A 26804-nucleotide genomic window follows, 5' to 3' on the forward strand; every position below is an offset into this window, starting at 1 on the left:
ATTAATGCTACCGGATGATTTTTTAGAATTCAGCTCTCCAGCACTCAGCAGTTGCAGCCCGCATAAGTGAAGCATATTGGATGTAAACACAGAGTAAGAACAGGCTGTACTCCACCATAACAATATAAATGCAACACCACTGAACTTCTGTAGGCTATGCATGTGCCAAGGGGGATTTCACCATCTCCTGTCTTTTACAATCCCGATAATTGCCCATAACCGTTGAGCACAACACTCATAATTTGCTTTTTGCCTCTTAGCACTTATGGTCTGGTTTTAGAGTATTTTTCTTATCCCTGAAAAGTGGAAGACTCACTTTTTTGTTTTAACAGGAATTGATATATATATATATTTGTGATGATTCTATCATTGGCATATAGTTTTGACTTTAGAAATACAATCATCAAATTAAGTTTGAATCACAGAATAGCTGAGGTTGGAAGAGACCTCTGGAGTTCAACGGGTTAAACTGCAGCTCAGGCAGGGCCACCAACAAAACCTTACGCAGCACCACGTCCAGACAACTTTTGCAATGGTTAAAATACCAGAAGATTCACAACAGCAGAATATGGAGATAGGTGCTGAGATTTCTTAGCTCTCCTGCTAGTGACTGCTGGAATGAAGACAAAGAAAATGGATGGTGCCATACTCCTGCCTCTGTACGCACTGCCTTCCTGGATCACTCATCTGATGAGGGTGTTTGCAAAAGATGCACTTATAACACAGAAGATTCCAAATAATCACAAAGTTTTAAGAAATCAATAATTCAGTTAAGTATTTGAGAATGTCATCATATAAGGTCTTCTTTGCAGAGCTCCAATCATTCATAACTCACTTTTATATTGCCCTCTTTTGTCAGAGCTACTCCTATGTGTTTGTATGTGAAGAGAGGCATAAAGTGAGGGAAAAGAGTATCATTTTAAAGGTGGGTTTGGTTTTTTTTTGTCATGATATGGAGGTTAGGAACTGATCAATGGTGAGATCCTTGTGAGCCTTTAGCTAGCCTGCTACTATCACACAGCACTTTAGAAAAGAAGGAAAAAGCATCCAAACAAAAACTTTACTTGTTCTATGAACAGCTTAGTGCAAGAGGAGTAACCAGCATAGCTTTGTTCTCCAGGAGGAAGTGAAGATCTGGAACTGCATTGGTGACCCCAAGAAAGGGCTGTGCCTTCAGAGTCAGCAGTGTGAGGCCTGGATCAGATGCCTGAAAGCAGTATTTTTAGCCACTGTTCTGAAAGCCTTAGAAGCTTGGGAAAAATAATATGTATAAATCAGTGAGAACTAACAGACAAAATCTTTACAGATAGAAGTGTTCATTATTCCTTCCCCTCTATTCTGCCCCAATCAGGCCACATCTGGAGTACAGTTTCCAGTTCTAGGCTCCTCAGCTCAAGAAAGACAGGGAACTGAGAAAGTGCAGCAGCGGGCCACAAAGATGATGAAGGGTCTAGAGCAACACTCTTATGAGGAAAGACTGAGAGACTTGGGGCTGTTAAGCCTGGAGAAGAAAAGGCTGAGAGGGGATCTTGTCAATGATCACAAATATCTAATGGGTAGGAGTCAAGAGGATGGGTCCTGGCTCCTTTGGTGGTGCCTAACAACGGAACAGGGGGCACTGAGAACAAACTGGACTACAGAACATTCTTCTGTGAGAACATAAGAAAGAACTTCTTGATTATGATGGTGACAGAGCACTGGAACAGGCTGCCCAGAGAGACTGCAGTGCCTCCTTGTCTGGAGATATTCAAGACCAACCTGGACTCTTTCCTGTGTGACCCTGCTTTAGCAGGTGGCTGGACTCAATGAGTACCAGAGGTCCCTTCCAACCCCCACAGTTTTATGCTTGTAAGTAGTTTAAAGCTTTGCAAGACTATAAATTATGTATTCTGCTTTAAGCGTTATGCTGCCTTAGAAATTCCTGTAGTTCAGCTGTCATCTGACTATTTGGGTGGGAAAAGAAGTGCTGAGTCCTGCAAGCAAAACTTAGGAAGTGGTAAGAAAGTAAATAATTAATACTTTCATCCAAATTGTAATGTATGACCAAAAGGCATAAGATACAACACCATGCATGACTACACATCACTTGACTTGAAAGGACGTGCTTGCAATTTGCACTTATATCCTTCTCATATATTATAATGCAAAATGACTAGAAAATGATTTCTTCATGATGACCCTGATGTATATATATTTCTCAGTATTTTAATGTATCTCATAATCTAAATAAAGTAATAAAGTGTTGGTTTTAAGTGTATGCAAGTAACCTTAGAAAAGAGCAGCAAGATTCCATACTATAGACAAAATATTGGAAATATTAGGAAATCGTAAAAAAAAAAAAAAAAAAAAAGAGTTGAGATTTGATGAAAACACTGTTTTGATTTGTTCTTTGGGTCAAACATTTTAAAATAGGCCTATATTACTTCTAAAAATTAACTTCATATTTAAGAAACAAAGGTTTCATTTTCAAAATGTCATAATGGTATCCTTAGACTTCTACAGAATTAGTGTGAAATGTTTCTCAAGAATAACAAATTCCTACATACCTTTATGAAGCACTGCATGCACAAAATCATACTTCAATTTTACAGTATGTCACAGTTAACCCAATATACAGCTTCTGATATAAATTCATTTTCCATTGAATATATATTCATTGACATAAATATATACATTGATATAAATTCATTTTCCATTGGATCCTGAAGGCTCGCATGCATAAAGCAAAACTTGAAAATTTAGCTTACACTCATTCTAGAAGTTAAGGACTAGCATTAGCCAGAAGGCATGCAAAATGTATTATCCTTAGAATTCAGAATTTGCTTTGCTTTTGTTCTGGTGTATATTTGATTTAAAGTCATTTTTATAGTACTTGAGTATTTAAGATTGACAAAACTGATATAAAGGCAACAGAAATATATATCCTCTATTTCCCCATGTTATAAGTGAGTGTTACCACAGAAATTAATTATACACTGAAGTTTATAAAAGAAGCAGAAATATGCATGGTCTTCCTAGAAATTGTTCCTTTGGAAGAACTGGTAATTACCATTATTGTATCAATAAACTTTCCATACAGTAAGAACAGTTCTGAGGGAAACTGTTCTCTCCTAAATAGCTTTGATTAGAGCCAACGCTGAAGTCCATGCTCCACTCCTCAATCCATATTTTAATTAAAGAACTCCATGAAATATCAACAAGAGAAAAAGAATTTGTGGATAGATAGAAATAAAATTCAATACATCTAACAAACAATACAAAGCAAACAGATCTATAAATACTATTTCTACTACCCAGCTGAAAGAGTAATTTTGGTTTTTGCCAGAAGAAAGAATTGCTGTTTAAGGCAACACCTGCTTACACCGTCAGGTGTCATTTTTCATTTGAATCATTTCTAGTCACAGCTGATTGTATTCAAGCACACAGAAGTAATTTAAGGAGGTGAACAGAAGCAACTCAGCTTCCAAAATTCAGCATGTGCAAATTGTTTTTGTAATTACCGCTAACAGCAATACATAGATATAGGGGTTGGTTGATAGTGATTTTTGGGTTAGGGCTATTTGTTGCTCACTGAAGAAACAATCCTAATGGGATAACTCTGATCATTTCTATTATGAACATGACTAAGCCAAAACTCAGTAATCTTTGTGATCAGAGCAGATAAAAATATTCATAGCCATAAATGATCAACATGTGAATAATGTTTAATCAGGTTGTTAATAAACATACACATTTAAGGGACTGTTTTTTTCTTCCTTTCCCCTCCTCCCCTGCTGTTTTCTCTGCCAAGTGTGTGATTAAAGGATCTGTCAGTAAAAGGTGAAGTCTGCATTTTGGTAAAGACTAAGTGAAACTGGGATTGGACTCAGCATTGGGAATGGCTTTTCTGCTTCCACAGTGCAGGATTCTGATCACACATACATCACATAGAAGATGAAGCTGCTTCTTGATAAGAATACCTAAGCTGATCCCAAACTTCACTCAGGAGGTAGAGCAAGCAGTAAGAAAGATATGTCCCATTTGATAAAGGAAAGCTTATCCTGCAGTGAAGGCAGTTTATTCCCATCTTTCTGTGCTGAGGAGTGGTATGTGTTGTAGGGAACTTTCTTAATGGAAAAGCTTTGGATTTGTTCCTGTACTGCCTTAACACCCCCTTACCAGCTGCTGTTTTGCTTATGTGGTGTAATCCTGACTCAGGATTTCACGTCTATACGATTTGTGATTTTATCATTATACAATTACACAGTCACTGAATGGCTCCGGTTGGAAGGGACCTCAAGGATCACAAATCTCCAACCACCCTGCCACAGGCAGGGCCACCAAAAATTTGCACTGCATTAAGCAGAGTTCAGAGTGCATCAGAGCATTATTTGAATAGTGTTCTTCCTTGTATTTCAAATATACTTGCATTTATTATGTTAGTTTACCACATACAGACCTATTTTTAGTTTTTTCTTCCAATTGTTTGTTAAACAAGCACTTTTGGTATTTATTGTTGTAAGAAATTCACTTTCTCTTTTAGCATTTATCCACTAGACAGGCAACATTTGTTAGATGCCTATTATCTAAATTTTAAATAGGCACAGCAGTTTTTATTGCTTTAGTCTTGCTTTAAATGATGGGACAGCTGTAAATGGAAAATCACCTGCAGAAACAGATGCCTAGTTGAGCTAAGTGAGTCCACTGAACCACTCCAGAGCAATGGAAAATATCTCTGTGCTCATGAAAACATCACAATATATTAAGCAGCTATACTTAACTCCAAAATGAGCCTGCTGGACTACAAACTACTAATAATACTGAAGGGAAGTTTCAGAATTTCCTTTGTGATGCAAATGTGTGTGAACTGTCTGTTACAGTAACTGTCTTTTGGAATCTGTCCCTGTTTGTAACAGGGACACATCTGTTTCAACTACAGCAATCACTTACATAGAATACCTGTATAAGAAATGCTGCTGGTTTTGCTGAGAATTTTGTCTTGGAAAGTCCGAATGGGTCGGCCTGTTTTGTTCTGCATTTCACCTCTTCTCTCCCCAGCCATCGTGCATTCTTAAGCTTACAGTAACTGCACCACGTAACAAGCTGATGGAGGGAGTATTGGCTCCCTCTCAATCACAATTTGTTGACTGTTGTATTAGAGCACACAAGGAGACTCCGCCAGAAGTGTCTAAAAACAATTTGGGCATTGGCCATATCAGGAGACCCTGAGGCTTTACAAGATATCCTAGCGTGAGACCAATTTATGGATGCTTAAGTTATAATGAACCAGAAGTGAAAGCTGAAGAATTTAAAAATATTTAAGCTTTTGGAGCACACTCTGAAATTAGAAAACTTGTACTGTATTTTTCAAGTAGCAGATTGCTCTGTTACTTAATGTGGGGCTTGTTTCTTGAGAAACTCTAAAAAATCACTCTAAAGTGAAATGCCCCATGCAAAAGCCAAAAATCAGGAAGGAGCTTGCAAACAGCATGGGACTTAACCCTTCATTCATCACAGAACCAATATTCTACAAGAGCTAGAAAACACTAAATAACCGTGCTGAAGGCCAAAAGACAAGCAGTCAGGAAAAATTTCATTACATCCACAAGCGCAAAAAGAGGCTGAATGGCAGGCACCAAAGCAGAGAAAGAAAGTGTTAATGTACAGGCATCCAGCCAAAGCATTAAAGCTGAAAGTACAACTTTCCCTCAAAGATTACAGTCTAATAATATTGACCATGATGCATTCAGAGGACTAGTAGAATCAGAGACAAATCTATTTATATTTTGAATTTGGCTTCCTACTTTTTCTGATGCAAGCATCAGATCCTGTCTGAGGAGATGGGTATTTTAATAACAGTAGTTTCATACACCCAAATAAAAATAAACAACAGACTGGGGAGTTCTGCAAGGCCCTCTAAAAGACAATTGCTGTGTTGTTTAGTATTAATGTTTAGCATAACCTTGTGCAAAATACTGTAAAAAAAGGTTCTCTTAAATCACAGAAAGGCCTGGGTTGAAAAGGACTGCAATGGTCATCTAGTACCAACCCCTTACTACGTGCAGGGTCACCAACCACCAGACCAGGCTGCCCAGAGCCACATCCAGCCTTGCCTTGAATGCCTCCAGGAATGGGGCACCCACAACCTCTCTCAGCAACCTGTTCTAGTGCATCACCACCCTCTCTGTGAAAAACTTCCTCCTAATATCTAACCTAAACTACCCCTGTCGCAGTTTAAAACCTTGTCCTGTTGCTATCCACCCTTGTAAATAGTCATTCCCCTCCTGTTTATATTCTCCCTACAAGTGCTGGAAAGTCACAATGAGGTCTCCCCAGAGCTTTCTCCAAGCTAAACAAGCCCAGTTCCCTCAACCTTTCCTCATAGGAGAGGTGCTCCTGCCTTCTGATAATCTTCATAGTCCTCTGAACCCACTCCAAGAGCTCCAAAGCCTTACTGTGCAGGGGGCCCCAGACCTGGACACAGTACTCCAGATGGGGCCTCACAAGAGCAGAGAGAGTAGAAGGCAACAATCACCTCTTTCTCCCTGCTGGCCACCCCCTTTTTTATGCAGCCCAGAACACAGTTGGCCTTCCAGGCTGCAAGCCCACACTGCTTGCTCATACTCAGCTTCTCATCCACCAGGACCTCCCTAAGCCCTTCTCCTAAGAAGATCTCCTGCTGTCAAGGAGATCCTCCCCCAGTTTGTATAAATACCTGGGATTGCCCCAACCCAAGTGCAACACTATGCACTTGGCTTTGTTGAACCTCATTAGGTTCAGAAATATAACAGAAGTTTAATTCTCACACAGATATGAGGTTTTTATGGGAGATTTAGAAGTATTCCTGAGGGAGCAGGAGACACTACTAAATTAATGACTGAAGATGAAAGCTGACTGCTATGCAGTCTCAAAATCTGGGCATTTTCTAATAAATTTATCTCATCAAAATGCGTGAAATAGATTTACTACTTATATTTAAGTTCTGTGCTTACCGTTGTCTCATCCCAAGCTCTGGGAAAGACCTGGGTGATCAGAAAGCCTACATGAGAGATTCACTCTGTCTTATTTGCACCCTTCAACTCAAGCAACCTAAGGATGGACCATTCTATAAATAAATAGAGAGAAAGGAGTGGTGTAGGTTGCTAAATGTGAGAAGACCCATACAGAGTTTCATTCTTGTCTGTTTTTAATTGTTCTGCATTTTAGTCTGGATGGAGGATAAAAAATGAACAATTAGCTTGCAGTTAGCTTCTAGTCTGTTTCACTCTTTCTAAATTCCTGCTGACCAGCAGAGTGAATTTTCTATAAACACTACAGATAAATACCTTTAAGTTTTTAATAAAAGCACTAATCTTCCTGGACTTAAACAACAGAACTACTGTTGGATCAGCTGACTTGCAGTGGAGGTCCAGATGTATCAGGAAACTTTAAAGATGGTGGTGCAGTCCACGTATGCAGGATACTGGAGATATAAAGCAACATCCAGACTCCTCTCAACAGAAAACAAAAGCAACTTCAAAACCTGTTGCAATGTAGAGTTAACTATGCTTTCCTCAACTGCAGGACATTTATCCTCTCTACTCATCAAGGAAAACAAGTTGGACAAATACTATCCTATTCATAAAGTCTACAAAACAGCATGAAACACGCACATAAGGCAATAAGGAGATGATCTTAATAATCCCCTACTGAGAACACCAGAACACCGTTAAAAGGATATATCTGATTTGCAGAAATGTGCCACAGAATGATATTCTTCAGACTCTGAATCTTTCCTGCTATTGCCTAATTGACACCTGTATTAGCACAGCAGTTAGTGGAGTCAGATTAAAGAAGTGAGAGCAGAATTGGTTTTACGACCTTGTTTTCCATTTGAGAACTCTCTTAGGAGACCGTGGAAATAAGTACTCACAGGACAGGTAATGCTTTAGGATCTCCTACTTTTGTTCACAAAGAACACTCACTAGAGAGGCTAAAATGCTTGGGTTTTTATAGCACCCTTAAGTACTATTACTTATTATCATTTATGTAATTACAAGCTGTGTTCACAGCAATAAAGGAAGGCTAAGCTTGGGTGGTTATTAATAGCCCAACCAATTAAACTGCTATAAAAGGTTTATGGGTGATATAAATTTCAATACCATTACTGCCATGCCAGGAAACTGGTTTTATCTAAAGTACGGGGTCACAAAGTCAATCGCCACATACTCTATTTTATGTATAATTCACCAAGAATTAGTGAAAACAAAGGATATGGGAACACTTCTATGTGGCTGCAGGGTCAACTTAAGACACAACTAATCCTGTAGTTACAGTAAAAAGGCATTATCACTCTGGAGTTCTGTTTAGGTATGATAATGACCAAAAGTTGTTTTCCTCTTCTAATTTCTATGGTCATTTAAAATTCCAGCAGCATTCCTTCAGCTGTGCCCAGCTTTATCAGACATGTAGAGCAATGTCAGATATTCAACTGAAAAATTAAAAACTCTCCAATCTCTGACTTTGTGAATTTGTTCTTCTTAATGAAGAGACATAACTCTACTATTATCTAGACTCTGCAAATGTCAGAAGATCTGTTTGGGCTAGATACACACTTTCTGGAATACTTCACTGGTTTCTAGGTCATATCAAAAGATGCTGCTGGTTTTCAGCAAATTAAAAAACCTAGAGATTCTGTCAGCCCTTTGAGTTTATGAAGGAAGAAGACAAATTATTTTGGAAACAAATCTGAGTTTATAAATGGCTTCTGAAAAAAGGATCAGAACAGATATGTAAAATTTGGGTAGTTGCTATTTCCTCAGAAGCAAAGGCGCTCTCCTAGCAGGCTAGCTGTAGTAGCCAGTGGGGTACTGGAATTAAGCAAAAAGTGGCCTTTTATCAGGCATTTTTCTTCCAAGTTACTGTGACACTTAAGCTTTCTAATACGATGAATTTAACAAGCCAACTGGGAACAGCAGGGAAGGAGGGGCTGCTCACTTACTGGAGCCAGAAGATGAAGGGCAGACTGCCAAAGCCAGGCACAAAAATATTTATGGTGATCACCCAGCATCAAGAAATGAGGATTCACTTGTTACTGGAAGGAATACCGTGGCCACATACCACTGCTAGTGGGAGAGAGAGACTAAAATCACCACAGCTGGTTTTAGAAACCAACAACCACATCTATAGCTGAGGCACTGGGCCACTGAAGACTGAAAAGGATCTTAGTTAAAACAAATCAGAAGAACATGTCACCCAGTGTACAGCTGGGTCCACTTTAGCCTATGATGACTAAAGCTGCACAACCCATTGAGGCTTTTGATACTGGATTCTAGCTGAAGCAACAGGTTACTCATAACAGCCATGGAAGAAAGCATAGACTCATCTGTATTATCTATTTTTATAGAAGGACTATATTACAAGTCATTCTTATAAAAATGCTTATAAATAAGCATAAAAATGCTTATAAATAAGCATTATTTATAAATCAATAAAAAGCTGGTAGTAGGATGGTATTTGGGAATCCGTTGCTTGGAGTTTTTCTGGGAAAATAGTTGCTATCTGCTTTTATGGGAGTCTCCACAGAGGAGAAGACTGCTACAGTTCCAGAGTGTAGTCATTAAACAAGCAGCTACAGGGGGTTTAATAGGTGTGACATACTTGGATTTTAAAATACTTGACAGGGTTCCACAAGAGACTGTTAAAGAAACAACTGCCATAGGACTGGTGAAAAAGTCCTCTTATGATTGGAGGCTGATTGAAACACAGGTTCACTGGTCATTTGTTGGGTGGAGGAGTGGAGCTCAGTAAGGTACAAACAAGAACTAATTAAGAGGGATGGAGCAGCTGCTTTAACAGTAGCAATCAAATGAGCGGGAGCTGTTTAAAAAGAGAGAAGAAGAATGTGTGAAAATACTTTCAATATGCAATGTATGGCAAACTTTTGGAACTTGTTACTGCAAGAAGCATCAAGAAGTTCAAAAAAAAAAACATCAGAAAAACTTATTAGGAGAAAAAAAGACCACAGACAGTGGACAAGCTCTTATGGTCTCCTCATATAAGCACCTCTTTATGCAACTTCTGAGACAGAAGACTACATGAGGTAGACCTTCAGGTTCATTCAGCTGTGTTTTTAGTAAGTTTTTTTTTTTTTTTTAGTAAAACAAGTATCTAAAGTGGCAAACAGTATCTTGCTCTGCATCATGATATGGACTTGATGTCAGTAAACTTCCCTCCTTTTACAAGTGGAGAGAGCAGTGAACCACGGCAACTGTAAATGTGCGGTCTGTGCGCTGTACAGCAGTTTCGGTGGCATCAACTGCTTTGCGCTGAGTGAAGGCTGTACAATCCATTATACTTCTAAACATTGCAATCAGCGGGTAAACCATGTATGTCTGTATCATAATACCAGCAGCACTGTTTATTATACTTCTGCCTGTCTTGTTCTTCTGCTAAAAAGAGCACAGGCAAATGTTCTTAAGATCAGCCAACTCCTAAAACTATCTATCAGGCATATACTATTTATAGCACAATCAACCACAAATACGCAAAAATTTCTTTGAAATAGATACCTCTTTCAAAACATGAAACATCCTAGGAACAACACTGCAATAAACATGCTAAATTTGAGATTTAAAAATAAGTGAATTATACATTCCATGTTTGAACGCTTTTCTCTGTAGCTATATAAGACACACAATTCTTGTGAAACTTGGAGGAGGATACTCTTGGTTGACAGAATTAAATGAGGGTTTTAAGAAAAAGAAAACCCCCACACGATCACGATTCTCTTTGTTACAAAAGTGTTCTATAAAAGCTGGCAATATCATTTTGTACAAAGTACAGGCTTTGTAAGTTTGCTTCAGTGTCTCTGCTGAATTTCTTTCCTGTTCACAGCAGAGAAAGAATATTACATTTTAAACAGCTTGTTCAGCGTGAATTAGAATCAAAGCTAGAAATAGAATTTTGTCACTTTCTATGTTTTGTTTAATATATTTGAACATATGAGGTCTAAAATAAAATAGATTTTAAAGGCACTCAGCTACCACAGTGACTAATGAATGGACAGACAGATAATTAGATCACTTCAGATTTGATTTACTGCCTTCAAGGAATCTGTGGTCTACAGCACTAAAACTGCTAATTCCCTAGGACTGTGTAGACTTGAAGTCTAACCATGATGGGCATACCTTTCAGACATAACTTTGTTGGCTTCATTTTCATGGAAGCAGCTATGAAATGGTTATTGTACTCTACCCACACCAGTATATTATGATGAAAGACTTGATTGTTAAAACACTATAAATTACAGTTTGTATTTACTTACAATTCAAAAAGAGAGACAGTTTTGCCCACCTTACCAGAACACATAACCCAAAAGCTAATTGTAGTCTTCTGCATTTAATTAATGCTTTACATCAAAATAGTTTATTTTTTCCTCAAAATTCACCTATTTGAAATATTCTCACTACAGCTTAAGCGTAACCCAAATCCTTGTGAAATTTCATTCAACTTTTGTCCCTGTTTTAGATATGTATGTAATTTATTACTAATGAAAATGCAGCAACTTGTTCTAAAAATACAGCTTCTTTTTCCATTTGTTCCTCGTTGCATAAATCTTCCTTGTATTACAGTTCTCTTAGACAAAGGCATTAAGGAATGACATCAGAATTCATTAATTTATTTGTATAATTTCCACTGATAGAGCACCTTGTGCAACACACTATCACAGCTTTGACATTCATTTCATTTCTCAACCAAAAATAGTAAACAATTTGCATCCTTATGAAACCATACTAGAATAAAAATTGTTACCAATACATTAACATGAAATAGGTAGAAAAGATGCTAAACCCTGACTCAGAAACAAAGGCATCACCTGAAGACAGTTTCAAAGTCACAATCACTTGACAAGCATTAGTCATCTATAGATAACACTTGGAATAAATGATAAAAACGTTTATAGGATAACATAGAGAAAGCAACATTACAAAAAAGGCTAAAAAAAAAATAAAATAAAAAAGGGAATGAGATCACCATAAACAAGAAGATAAAAAACTAACTCCAAATGGCAGTTATAATAGGGACAAGCAGCATAAAAATAATTTTGGTATGATAGAGAAGACTGCAATCAGCAGGGAATTCCACTGATCACAGATTCAACACAAGGCTTTCAAATTAAGTAGAAGATCAGAACAGTTGTTCTTCAGGCGTACTGACTCACTTATCTTTGTGTAAGCCTCCATCAATATTTTGGTCTCAGCTTCCCCTGCTCATTATAGCTTTGTAGTCTTAATTTCTGTTCATGAAAACCCTACACAGATTTCCTTGTATGGAATCTCTAAAACTGCCCAGAAGGCTACATGAAGATCATACCATATTTATGTTCTAAAAGGATAAAAATGAACCACTTTCTGCTGCACTTTGTCTTTTGCCCAATCCATTCAGGTCCATGAGAACTTTAAATACCATCTTCACATGATCATTTATTTTTCGGCTTGTATTTAATATTCACTTCTCATGGTAACTGGGTAGGATTAAAAGACTATTTTTCATTTGTTCCACGAGGATGAGCTAGAATGGTGTTCTCAACTCCTGCCCTTAATCTGAGCTTCAGAGGGAAAAAAAAGTTACAAATTCACAGTTTGAAGAGAGACAATCTGCATTGCAATAGTATTTAAATAAATAAAATCAGATCTGACTGTCCAAACAGACAGCCATCACGCAGTCATCTGGAGATGGTGCCATTAGCAAGTTTAGAAATCCAGGGCATGGATTGGTTGGTGCCCTGGTTTCTAAATCTGATGGAGATAAATCACAGACACATCATGCAATGAGATTTCTGCTTTTAAGTGTTGGAATTGAAATCCTTCCTCTTTCCTTAGATTGTTTCACTGCTGGGAAGAGTGGCAGTGCTCAGCAGTATCACAGAACTCTTGTGATTTATGTTCCATTCTGAACTGGGGAAACTGATGAAATCTCCAGAGAACATCCTTAAGGAACTATCCCACTTTTGTTCTCTCATCTTCACTTTGATTCCACAGAAGTTCCCTAACAATATCCTTTGGTCAATCTAACCAAAAGAAAAGAGCTCCAGCAATGATTTTTCTAATTCATTTCACAGTAATATACAGTTAATTGGGTATCACCTTCCCAGCCTGGCAGCATCTGACTGCTGGAGGGAAAAAGTGACTTAGAAAGTGGTCTCAGAAATGGACTTGGGAGTACTGGTGGAAAAGCTCCTGTTTTATGACAATACAAGTCAACCACAGAAGCTGGCAACACAGCTTACCAGCTTGGTACTTAGGATACAGTGAGAGGTCCGATACAACAGAAATAATTCAGTTGTAAAGGATGTTCCTGTATGACAGGGTCAAGTATCCAGAACAAATATTTGCTCTTTCTGGGCTTTCACAGCTTGCTGACGTTATCTCACAACTTTCCTTAGAATTCTGTCTCTGACCATGTCTTCCAGAAGCCTTAAACTCAGTGATCTTATTTCAGATACCAACAGGTTGATGCCTTCCTTTGAACAGATCTGGTGGGGGCAAGCATACTGTTCATACTTGGCCAAAGAACTATACCAATATAAACAACTGCATACAACCCTTGCAACAATGATGATTTCTTGTATATACACATTACTTCTAGAAGACATTTTTCAAATACTAATTTATAAAACAAAGAGATGTTAAAGCCTTCTCTGGTAACTGTTGATCAGTGGATCAGCTGAATGGCAACACATCCCGACCAAGTGTACATTAGAAGGTCTCTAACTTTTTACTTTTTCATGCTAACATAATTATTAAATGATATAATTTTAGAAGAAAGTGGAAAAAAAGCTCTTTCAGTCATCTATAGCTCTGAAATATGGACATTAGGAAGTATTACTTCTCAGAAAGGGTGGTCAGGCACTGGAATGGACTGCCCAGGGAGGTGGTGGAGTCACTGGCCCTGGGGGCGCTCAAGGAAAGACTGGATGTTGTGCTGAGGGACACGGTTTAGTGGAAGCTATTGGTTAATAGGTGAGTGGTTGGACTGGATGATCTTTTAGGTCTTTTCCAACCTTGGTGATTCTATGATTCTATAATACTTATCAGTATATCTATTAGAGCAGATGTCATCCTTGTTCTGAAGTTAGTAATGTTAAGCAACAGAAATATGCTCAAACAAAAAAGTCTAATATTAAATTCCTTGAAAGAGAATGGTTTACTCCTAAATGCCACTCTGCAGCTAAACTGCCTGTATAAAGATACTGTCTTCAGATGAAAAACTCTGTTTTTCTGACAGGCAGAATCACACAGCCATTTGCTAACACATCCCACAACGGGATGAGGGAAACAATCAGAATAAAGGTAAAATTAGTGAGCTGTGATAAAGATAGTTTAATGGTACAGAAAAGGAATATAATAATGGTAGAAAAACAAAAAAAAAAAACCACAAAAAAACCAAACATGTACAGCAGAAATGATGCACAATTGCTTACATGAACAACTGATGCCCAGCCAGTCCACAGGCAGCAGCAGCTCCCTGCTGGCTGACTCTTCCAGTTTTATTGTTCAGCAGAACACCACACAGTACCAGACAACCCTTCAGCCAGCTTAGGTCAGTAGGAGCCAGCTGTCCTGATTGTGCTCCTTCCAGCTTTTTGTGCACCCCTAGCCCCATCCTTGTAGGAAGGCGTGAGAGGCTGAAAAACCAAAACACCCTTTGACTGTGCAGCAAAAACTAAAACATAGGTGTGTTATCAACATTATTCTTAACCTAGTGCCAAAAGATAGATTCATATCAGCTACTAGAAAGAAAACTCAATCCCAGCTGAAATCAGGGCAAACCACTACCAGTAATTTGCTCAAAACTCTTCACTAATTATATATTATGTTGCACAACTAAATAGCTCCAGTCAAACAAGTACGAACCTCTGCCTATGAGGCTACAAAAGGCAATGACCATCATCAGTGCTATTGATCCTGTTATCTGTTATTTTCTAATTCTACAACACTCTGATTTGCCAATAGGCTCTCATAATACTCAGATTTTCATTAAAAAACAATATTCTCCTTTCAAGTGTTTCTTACATTTTCAACCAATAATGTGTCCAATCCATTAAATACTGCACAGTTTATGACAGATTATGCCCATGAAACAGTTTAAGGAAGTAAAAAATAGACAGTGAGAAACACAGACAGTATGGTTGGTAAAACTTGAAGAGATGTAGTCACATTTTCTTTCAAGCACTGTCATTAGCAGAAAATGATAGACTGTTCCTCGCCCATGCAGGATTAGTAGAAATAAAGGAAATAAACACAAGGCCTCACGGAAATCATGAGAAGAAATTCCTCTGTAATAAATGTGACAGAGACAGTTGAAAATGAATTGACATTTTTATCCCACATTTCAAAATATTGGGGAAAACGAGATGACATTTTACCATAGTACTGACAAAATATGAAATGTATTAACAGGGATTAAAAAAATTAGTCTTTTGAGAGAAGTGAGAATGAACATTGATAGAATCTTAGAACTGGCCTTGATTCCAGTTAGGAATTAATTGCTACTGTACTATTGAGTGTGTACATAAAAAAAAAAAGACAGCAACTGAAACTTCTAGGAAGAAGCAGATTGTTTAGATTTGAAAGAATAATTTTCTTTCTTGTGTAATCTGGCTTGTGTTTATTAGACTATTTTACTTAGAATTGCAGGTGCATTTACTTATAATGTCTCTTTAATTGGCTGTTGTGTACTCTTAGAAATAATTTTTAAAACTGTTCACAATTTTCTACACAAGGTAATTGACATAGCTTCTCTACATTTTAAGACCTCTTTTTCCCCCACGGAGGAGTCCATAAACTCATTCACAGACACACTGAAATGTTCTTCTGATACATTGTTTTACACCATCCAAGCAAATAACAATACGAAAATCACATAGGTTCAATATCCTCACTAATCTAAAAGTGACTGGATTCTGTGTTTTTAGCATCTTATTCACCAGAAGAAAAAAAAAAAAAGCTATGATCCTGTGAGAGCAGATCTTGGTCCACCACACACTGCAGATCCACAAACATTCCCAATCACAATTATCCACACAGTTTCAGTGATAAAGCTTCAGTGTGGGCAGAACAGTTGAAGAAAGCGTTAAGTCTTCCTTCTGCTCAGTAATGTTCAGTGATTACTACCCTCCCTACACCTACCTTCAATAGGGCTCCTGGCCACAGACATGCAGTGCCTGCTGTAGGATGAGGAAAGCACCATGGGAAGGGGTTGCTCGAGATGTGATAGCAATATATTTGGCATTTGAAACTAGATGATCTTTAAGGTCCATTTCAACACAAACAACACTACAATTCTATATGCCAGCCATATTATCATCTAAACAGAAACTAAAATGTCAGGACATATGCTTGTTGGTACAGTATTATTGTACCTTGACACGTTGCAGTTTGCCAAATATCAGCATTCAGTTGAGCAGCAGCACAGGTCAATATTCAGCCTCTACCAAACATAGGAAATATAGGCACTAACTAGTCATTCTCATGCTCCAACTTGATGAAACCTTAACAAGACACTCAAGAATGTATTATAAAAAATTTCAAAACAGCATTGATAATAGAATATATTTTAACGCAGTTGTGAAAATGCAGCTTCTTCAGGACAGGAACAGAAAAGGATGGACAAATTGTATTAAGTATTCTAGCACCTGCTGAGAAGCACAATCATGAATATTTAACTCAGAAAAGGTACAGACACACAGCTCTCCTTGGAAACCTTACTTGCTACATTTCACCAATCTGTGACTGAAAACTGAAGGATAAATTCTCTTCTGAGATATGCACGTGGTCTCTGACACCTCCATGTATTTAGAGTGCTCACTACTGCTGTCAGTGAAGCCCACCCTTTTGTCAAAGAGCCCTCCAGCCTTCAGGGAGAAACACGAGCAAGAATTGAAGGAGGCTGTCAGGCAGCATATATTATTCTTCTCCTTCTCTCTTTAATGAGAAAGTCAAGAAAAGATAACATAGAGCAGACTGCTAATGACCTTGCATTGAGAAGGAGCACAGTCACTCCTCTATTAGGCAATCACCTGTGTCTAAATCACCCACTGGGTTTGTGAACCAGAATTTCAGCCAAAAGGAGATCTGAACCAAGAGGTAAATCCCCAGGTCCCTGAATTTTCATTATTGTCCAAATGTGGCTCTCCGCTCCTGCCTGCTCACCAGGTTGTAAGCAGAGGGGAGAAAATACAGCAGCTTATACCTAGAAAGTTGCATCTGTAAACAGCTTCTCAGATGAAGTTACAGTTATTATTGTAGTGCTGCCATGCAGAAATACCACAGAAGTTTGAAATAATGGCATGCTAATAATGGCTAACTGCTCAGCCAAAAAGAAAAAAAAAAAAAAAATGCTTACAAGGCAATGGAAAAAGCATACAGGATATTTGTACTTTTTTGCAAGAGCAATGCATTTAGTTTTATCAATAATTACAATGATAATACATAGGGAGGAAGAGTAAATTATTACTTGGATTATGGTTTCGTGTTATGTAAGAACTGTAAAAATAAGTAGAAAGTTGAGCTTCCCCCCCCCCCCCCCCCACTAATGTTACTTTCTATTTCCTTTATTCAGACAGCCTTATAGTCCTTATTTTAAAAGGAGGCAGTTTATTAAGATCATGTTATTGCAGTTGTGAACGTGAGTTACTTGAAGCACTACATATGCTCTTTACTTTCTTCTTTGTACCGCTACCATTTTGCTAATAGAAGCTAATAAAATCCAACAATGAGAATTAAAAGGTGGGCTATTTCCCATATAGGGGAAGTACACTGCACTTCCACGCCTTAAGAAAAGATGTGATCTTCAGAGAGACTTTACTGCTAGTCTTATGTACAGTTTACAACTGGGCTCTGCAAAATGAGATGCTGCTGAGTCTTTGATTTAATGAAAACTTAGGAAGGCAATCCAATTCACTGCAGGGACTGCTTTGTTCTTTCATTATGGTTCTTTTTTAATGAGAAAGACGATTGCAAGGATCAACTCTATTCCTCTGAATTTTTACACTAATTACATACAAAGCACCATTCTGGCAGAGTGGGCCTTACATCCTTCAGGCAATACAGTTATCATCTTGTAAACACACTCAAATCTGCCATATGAACACTGATGCTATGCGTACTGCACATACATTTGGCTACCCTGGCTACTGCTTGAATGTTTAAAGATTCCATAAATCACAACCAAATAATGATACTGCGTGAAATGGAAGAGACAATCCCTGCCATTCTGCTTTCAGCTGTAGGATCATAGGTATACTATTTAATCAGAAACATTAACTTTCTCATTGCAGTGAGAAGGGATGGTTGGTTTTGTAAACAACTCTCAAAATGTTTAGATGTTAAGGAAGGGGAAAAGAAGTCAGATCCACACACAAACACTATAAAGGATAGTTACCCCTTAATCCTACAGAAAATAATAGCCTGCTTGTGAGTCAGCTCACACCCTTAAAAGACTATTTATTACTTGACATACTGTAAGGCAGCCTTGGCTAGATAGGGAACTGCTTTATCCCCCTGATAAAATAATCAAGAACCACATACGGTCCTGCACAACACTGTGAAATTATAGACAAATTTCCAAGCTTGGTATGTGTCCCATGCCATGGTACCTAAGCACCTATAGGAATTTATTATGCAACACCTGGCTTTCTAGGTGTCCTAACAGCCTCCATTCCATAATCTGTATCTGCACCCCTGTTTGGAGCTGTGGTACAATATGAACATACTTTACTTCAGCTGCTGAGATGGGAATACAAGTCAAGGAGCTCAGAAGTAGAAGTTCAAATGGCACTTCCTAAGAGCCTTCTTGAGCCTATCCACTCCTACTTCCAGAAATAAGGTTTTACTCCACAAACTTGTATCCATAGAATTCCATGCAGATTAGCATTGTGCCTGAAAGGCTGGCACAGCTCCTGGAAAAGAGTGCGAAGAGGAACCTGCACAGGCTCAGCAACAAAACCTAAATCTTGATCCAAACAAATGCTTGCAAACATATCTTGTGGATTTTCCCCAGGACTCAGAAATCAACAAGAAAAGCATCACAGTGTAAAACACTACTCTATGATCATTGTTTGGATTCTGCTAAATCCCATTATCTACCTGTGACAGCATGGCCATAAGCTGAATGCACATGCTGCCTTCCATTTTATTGCATCCATGACTTTATTTACAGACTTACTAGCATGAAGCTGCCACATCTGGCTAGAGATTCTTACACAGGAGACTGTATGTACACTTACCTCCAGAGTAAAACTGCCTCACTCTAAATCACTACATATATTCAATATAGACTTTACTTCACAGTGATGATGCAGCATCCTGATGCAAACATCGTCCATCACCTAGGACATCAGCCACCCTAGACTTTGGCATTTCTTTTATGTTCACTGCAAATAGGGCCTGTAAGGCTTGCTCTTACAAAATAAGCACCAGTATTTGAATCATGAAGCAAATCCAAACATTGTTGATAGAAGAAGCTGGCTGATGGCATAAGCTTAGAAGCAAAAAAACATGACCATGTCAGAACACCTTAACTTAAGTGTTCTCAGTACCCAGTGTAAATTCTCCAGGTATTTTGCTACAAGAAGAACCATTAGCCCACAAGCAATCTTAGTACAAATACTCTTTGTATATAAGACTACTTCCTCATTTAGACCAAAAGGACAGTATGAGAGCTCCTTTTTGTTCTCTCCTCCTCCAGTAATTGAAGAGTATACCATTGTTATAATTACAAACACACAGAAGAGTTAAATTGTTACATTTAAAAGAAGAATAGGTGGAGCTTACCCTTATCCTGGGCTTGTTGAAAGTCTCTATGAGGAACAATCTCCAAAAGAGAGCCTACCCTACTAGTAGTCAGTTCTTAAATGGGGTCTAGGAGAGGTGGAGCTGGGCTCCACCCCTTCCAGTAGCACAGGAGAACTGCCTTCACCTGTGCTCCCAGGGCTGACATTGATTGCTTCAGGTGGTTAATGCATCCTAAAGGAAAAGTACTTTTCAATCTTCAACCACAAGACACGCATCTTATCATTCCAATAAATTACAAGATTAACAGAAAAGTGCATGCTTTTTAACATGGGACATGCGCTACAGGCTTGGTTAGCAGGTGCTTGGCCTAACAATTAGGAGATAGGACTGAGAAATTAAAACATGAGAAAGAAAAGCCTGAGGCTTCTTTTGTGGCATTACCTATCAACACCTTTTCACTACATTTGGGGCCAGGATTCACCTCTGTAAGTGTTTATTTATAACTTGCTAAACAGCTGGTAAAGCAAGATGCACCTGATGAAAACTGACTCAGCTCTGAGGTGGCTGGTCCCTTGTGTGGGTGGAACAAAGCAGCAACACCAAAGCAAAAAAGCTTATGCACACTGGTAGTGAAACAAAGCAGATGGCAATGAAGCAATGATGACAACCGAAGGGCTGAAAAAACCACCCAACTCCATCACTGGGAACAGCAAAACAGAAGACAGAAAGGTCAAGTTTATTGTTTTTAAACCTGTCTTATACTCAGTGTCATCTACTGCTTTTTACTATAGCCAGGTGGGATGGGGCCGTGGGCAATCTGATCTAGTATTTGATTTAGAGGTTGGCAACCCTACCGATGGCGTGGCAGTTGGAACTTGATGAACCCTGATGTCCCTTCTAACCCAAACCATTTCATGATTCCTACCAGCAGTGTTGAAATTGCATCTGTTTCTGTATTATGGCCAAAGAATGCAGGAAGACTTCATCAGATTGGGAAGGGAAATGCTGTGGCTATGGGAACCAATCAGAAAGAACAAGATCAAAGTGTCCTCTGAAGTTTACACACTCAGAAATAGTTTAACATCTCTCTGAACTGTAACCACCTACAGAGTAGAACAGTAATGGTTCATGCTGTGGAGTCAGCAGCAATATTCTGTAGTTCACAGCAGGAAATTAAAAATAATAATAATAAAAAATAATCAGTTGAAAATGGAGGGAAAATTCATAGACAAACAAAAAGATTAAGCAAATGGCACTGGACAGGAAACTGTCAAAGCACAGGCAATGTGACAGTTTGGCTGACTATTTCCATAATAAACATAGCCCACATAACTTGGTACCCCAACCTAAAAGCCCAGAGTGATTAGGAAAAAGAACACCACAGAATACAAATCTCTGCAGAGAGGGAAGAATCTGTGGTGATGCTCTGAGAATACCAAAGATCAGAACGTCATCATTTTTCATCATCCCAAGCCATGCTCACTGCAGTGCTTCATATTTACAACACATTTAGCCCGTCCCTTTGCAGTAGGTGGACTAGGAGAAGCCTGGACAAATTGATACTCATTTCCCTCAGGTTTCAAGGGGAAATGCAGCAATGTGTTTGCAATGCAGAGGCTGGGTGTGGCCTCACCAACATACTGTCTTTAGAGACTGAGTAACACTTCTGTCATAAGCAGGGAAGACCATAAAGCAGTATGTCTAGAGCTATGGGGACTCGATCCAACACAGAATGCATCAACAAGATCTTCGTTACGCAGCAGAGACACAAACCTGCTAAGGAATCTGAACAATGATGCAACGTATGTTTGCTAATCAAAATCGCTCCCTGTCCTCCTAAACAAACAGGAGGCCCTATATTTCTGAAGGCATCTCTTTGAAAATGCTAACAGGATTGATGCCTTTCAGGAAGACTTCACCTCAGTGGTAAAACACATATTGCCTAAAGTACCTTATACGTAAGATAGTCTGATCAGGTTAAATCATGTACTTCCTTTGTTTCCCAGATGTATTCTCAAGGGCAGCCTACAAAAAATGTGTTAATATTGAAAAAATTACGGTATATCTATCAAAGTTAACTGCATAATACTAGCTTTGAGATAACACTGCTAGTGGAATGAAACTGAATGAAAATAAAGAGACATCCATCCATAGGAGTATCATTCAATAAAAAACTGCCATCAACTGCAGTAAAAGTAACCAATGACTATAAAGTGTTATACTTTCCTTCAAGTATCCCATTTCAGCTATTCCGGGGAAGCGGAAAGGATGTTACGGTCATTTTTTCCTCCCCATGTATCTAAATGAGGATACATATCTGAATAGCAGATGAATTGTTAATTTACATACGATTGAGATACTAAGGTCATAAACAAGTCCAAGACAAAAATGCATAAAAAGAAATCAAATTCTAGTGACATGACTGCAGTCTGTAAGAGAGACGAAGGTCTCTGTATTAACTTAGCGGCACAGACTGGATCTGATTATTTGTCATATCTAAGACATTACAGTTATTCCAGTGAAAGCTATGTTTGCATTAACATATGCTATAACCTCTGTCTAGAAGCAGAACCCATTCATACATAAAGCTATTTCATAAAACCTATTCTGAATTATCAAATTATTGCCACCTCTCACAAATGGTGCCCAGAAAATACTAACTTATTGCACTGAAATTAGAGGGACTTGCACTGTGGCATGCTACTCATGCAGAATTTGGCCCTTAAGGCTTTATACTCCCACCATGTTCAAAACACCCTCATCCCTTGTGTTCCAGGATAATAAAATATATATATATCAGCTTCACATTTTTTCTCTTTTTAAGAACTAACACCTAGTAGATGCACTGTTTTCATTTGTAACATATGTGAGGTGGTTTTTAGAAGTAATCTATTTTTGGTTGCAAGCGGCTGATGCTTGCACTCATGTTGACTGTTCATAATAAACACCTTTTGTTCCACTATGGACTGTTTCCCACTCACTGCTTTTTAAGGTGCTAAAACCTCTACCACAGTTATATATCACATAGCTTCATTTCATCGAGAGAAGGCTTTTCTTCCTGATAGAAAAAGACTTTTCCTCAGTTAGTAATAACATATGACCCAGAGGACTATCAGGTAGTGTTCTGACAAGATCTCACTAAGCAGAATCCCCTGTTGACAAGGGGACTGAGCCAATACATGCTAAAACCTCAACTCAGAGGTGTTAACATGGACAAACACAGGCTTTGGCTGTGAAAACAGAGAAGAATTTACTTCAAGATGAAGAACTGAGGGTTTCCTTGTTAGTTATTCAATATTTGGCTGATATCAACCAGATGAAGCAATGATATTCATTGTGTGATAACGCTGCTTAAGTGACAAAATTTATAGCATTGTTTTCATAAAAAAAAAAACTCCTAAAAATTATATTCAGACCTCAGCACACAAACACTGGTGCATTAAAGAGTATTTGACTGGAAGCAATAGTGGGTACACATTTGCAGCTAAGTGGCTACCTGCTTCTCTGCACATCTGAGCATGTGCACTCCTCACTGTGAAGAATGTCTGCACAAACATCTTCTCCTACAGAGAATTAAGGTTTTCTTTGGCTAAGTCAAGTGACTGCTTCTTGGCAAGTACATCCCTGCAAAACCCCAGAAGCCAGAAAAGCAAGCGAAGAGAAAGACAATGGCATACAGTTATTTTTGACTCCCAGCCAACTTACAATGGTTTGAATCCTGAAGGAGAAAGAAGGTATTTTTAAAATCTTAAACCTGGCATACAAACTAGGAGAACTGCAATTGATTACAAAAAAAATGAAACATAACTTAGAACAAAATTAGTCTGTATAAAAGTAATAAAACTTATGTGACTTCTACCTGCTAATGAAGCCAAATGGTTAGAGCTGCTAGAAAAACTGCCTTAGTGGAACAAACACAGATAATGAATTTGAGTAAATACACAAGCAAAAAGAATGCCAAGCTCAATCATTTGGCATTATTAAATGCTGAGTAAATGGGTTGGCTGTATACTGCTCTGCCACTCAGCAAGAATGCTACAGTGTGTGCCTGGATAGTGGATTTCATTACTTCAGTAACTAATTTTGTTCTAGATTTTTTTGTACACTAAGCCAAACCATCTCTGTTTTTTTTATAGCTTTCTTCTGATAGTCCTTTTACAGATTATCCCACTGGTACCCATTATGTCATGCTCTGGTTGTTTGTATGCTCCATATTTAACTGCAAGCCTCTTCAAAGATCTTCCCCAGCCATTCTCACACATCCAAAACATATTTTGACCTTACACCAACAGTTCCCCACTCAGTTCCCAAACCTACCTTACTGGAACTAAAGTGCACCCCAACAAACTCTCTTTAATCAGTCACTCCATTTATAAACAGAAAATTATTTTAATTAAGTAGAGGCTGGGGAACTTTTATGTGTGTAAAACATAGAGCTTGATAGTGTTATTGAAAGTAAATGTATACTGGGCATCAAACAGCACTCTAAACAAGGCACTGTAATACAGAGCAGATTTCTAGCCTGTGTATCCTCCCATAATTCTGTTTTCTTGTGTTTGTTTTTTTTCTAAATCTATTTAAAAGTCACGGAGACTTAGCTCCCACAAAATCTATATCAGTCCCGAGGAGAGCATTTTTAGAATAGATTTTGCCAACAGCTAGGCAATCCTCCGCTCAGAAGGCCTATTTTATAGCACGGTTCTCCAGGAAGATACTACTAATACACATTCTAAGCTTTTTGCAGAGAAAAGCATGTGTTGTTTCTTCCCCCTACGCAACTGAAATTCCAAGACTGAGACACTGAACAATTCTTCCTTATGGAAGAGGGAACATTTCCTCAGCTGTTTGATCTCCACTGTTTATTAAAAACAGTCAACATAGCAAAAGTTCTGTAAAACTCCAGTTGTAGTACATTTAGGTACTTTCTGCTGTAGCAGAGTGGTATGTTTTTAATTTTATTTTTTTATAATAATAATAATTTTATAATCCCTTATTGTAAACCCTTATTGTTCTAGAACACTTTCATACTTTACAGAGTCGTATGACACTGAAGAACTTAAGCTTCAGGGTTGCTCCCAAATCATCAAAGATCTAACATCAAAGAACAATCCAGAACTATTTGCTCCTATAAGAAATGTGAGCCCCCTCAACATGCTAACAGACGTTCTGGGGCCTAATACATATCCTAGTGGTTTCCCTTAACAGAGCCCTTCCCTCCTTCTCTCAGGAGAAGACAATCAGGAAAGCAAGTGATATTTTTGTTCTCTTATCTCACTCCTGTTCTGCTCATGAATAAGCAAAATTGCTTCTGACAGGGTCTTGACAATATTAGGCAAACTATTCACAGGTAGTCATATACAGAAACAGGAGTGGAACTCACCCAGCTGGTGAAATATCTCCTTGACTACGTAACCATCCTTCTTCAGAAAGCAGCCTAGGTCCAAGAAATGCTCTCCTATTAGTGGCTGGCCCTTATAAGAGCCCAGGGCAACTTCACTGTGGGTCTACCTCTTCTGATCACACAGGGAGCATAGACGCAGTTTGTCTGCACTCCCTGGGCCAACAACGCTCCTTCACCAGGTGCTCAATCACCAGTTCAAGCTGTGACCTAATACCTCCCCTACAGCTTCTAGCCCATGTGTTTTGTAAAGATGAAATAAAACAATTATGAAAAAATGAGTGGATGAGAAATTACTTAAATGCCTTCATCTCCCATACCTCATCTTAACAAGAAGTCACAGAGAAGGGAGGGATGGGAAGGGAAGGCACCAAAAACCTGTATTACATATAGACTATTAAACAGAGGATCATTTTGCATATGGTACTGAAGTGCACTTAGATGTGTTTCTCATTTTTGGGGCCAGATTGTTTACACAAGCCCTGTCCCAGAACAGCAGCAGGGCTGTACAACTGCTTTGCCCACCCAGCATCACAGAGAGACAGCACCCCAAATTCCCTCCCTTTACCTCCTACTTCCAAAACACTCAAAATTGGCTGCTAATAGTTCATGAACTACTGAGTCACTTTGATGAGCAACTAGAACAAGAGAACTCTTCTTTGCTTGTTTCTGAGCTCTCCTTAACCTACATAAGATGTAGAGCATACTAATATTTCCCAGTAAGTCATGCAGTTAGATCTAGAAAACAAACCCTGAATGTACGGCTGTAGTTCCAGAGCAGCAAGAAGAGCATTCCTAAAAAAATATTTAGGATGTAAAAAGTACCAGTGCTTTTTTTCTGCATATAGGTAGAGGCCCTATCCTTGAATCTAACCCTAATCCTGAGTCTGTCGATTCATTCTTTATTAATAAAGACTTAGGAGGGTGTTTTGGTTGTTGGTTTGTTTGTTTTTTTTTTTAGTTTATCTAATGTACTTTACTAGGCAGTGTAAATATAAATATTAATGTGATGTGTCTAGATCACACTTAAGCATAACTCATTTATTGTTCTGAAAAGGCTTCATCACCACTGTCTTACACAAAACATTATGAGTTGCATAGATAGACACTTACCTTGTCTGACAGCTAGTGTTGTTGTGTAGACCAAGAATAGAAGGATATAATTGAGGAAGCTCTGAAAAACAGGTGTGTTGGCATGGAAATCTTCTGACAAATACTTGCTCGTGAGTCCAATGCCACAGATAAGGAGTGAGAGTACCTGGCCAAGAGCCACAGACAGCAAGAGATCCCTAAAAGGAATGAGAAAAGCACAGACATAAAACACTGAGCTTCCTCACTGTGCAGGAAATGCTTACTCTTATCCAAGAATCGTGTTCAGAAGTGTTAAGACAGAAGGGAAACAGTGCTTCAGTCAACAAGGTATCTGCTGGGTGTTGCTGATGTAAAGCATCCATCATTTCTGTACTCATCACTTGCCTAACATCCCCTGAACACACCATCTTTTATATACATATTAAGTAGCAGTATGTGGTAAACCTCTACCATTTAATTTCACATTTCTCTTTTCACAAAGATTAAATAATAGTTATCATTTAATCAGCACCCTGATCAGTTACCATTTATAATACAGCACCTTTTTCTTCTAGTGT

General features: G+C 38.4%; 1 protein-coding gene across 1 annotated transcript in view; it reads right to left on the minus strand.

Annotated features, from left to right (window-relative positions):
• Nucleotides 1-26804, minus strand: part of SLC35F1 (solute carrier family 35 member F1) — a 217680-nt gene that overhangs the window by 66092 nt on the left and 124784 nt on the right. The window contains exon 2 of the mRNA XM_015858777.3: nt 26269-26444. Within this exon, the coding sequence (XP_015714263.2) occupies nt 26269-26444 (176 nt within the window). The remainder of the gene's footprint in view (nt 1-26268; nt 26445-26804) is intronic.

This window comes from Coturnix japonica, chromosome 3 (genome assembly GCF_054131305.1).
Source record: "Coturnix japonica strain WE chromosome 3, WE-NBRP24, whole genome shotgun sequence".
NCBI classification, from domain to species: domain Eukaryota; kingdom Metazoa; phylum Chordata; class Aves; order Galliformes; family Phasianidae; genus Coturnix; species Coturnix japonica.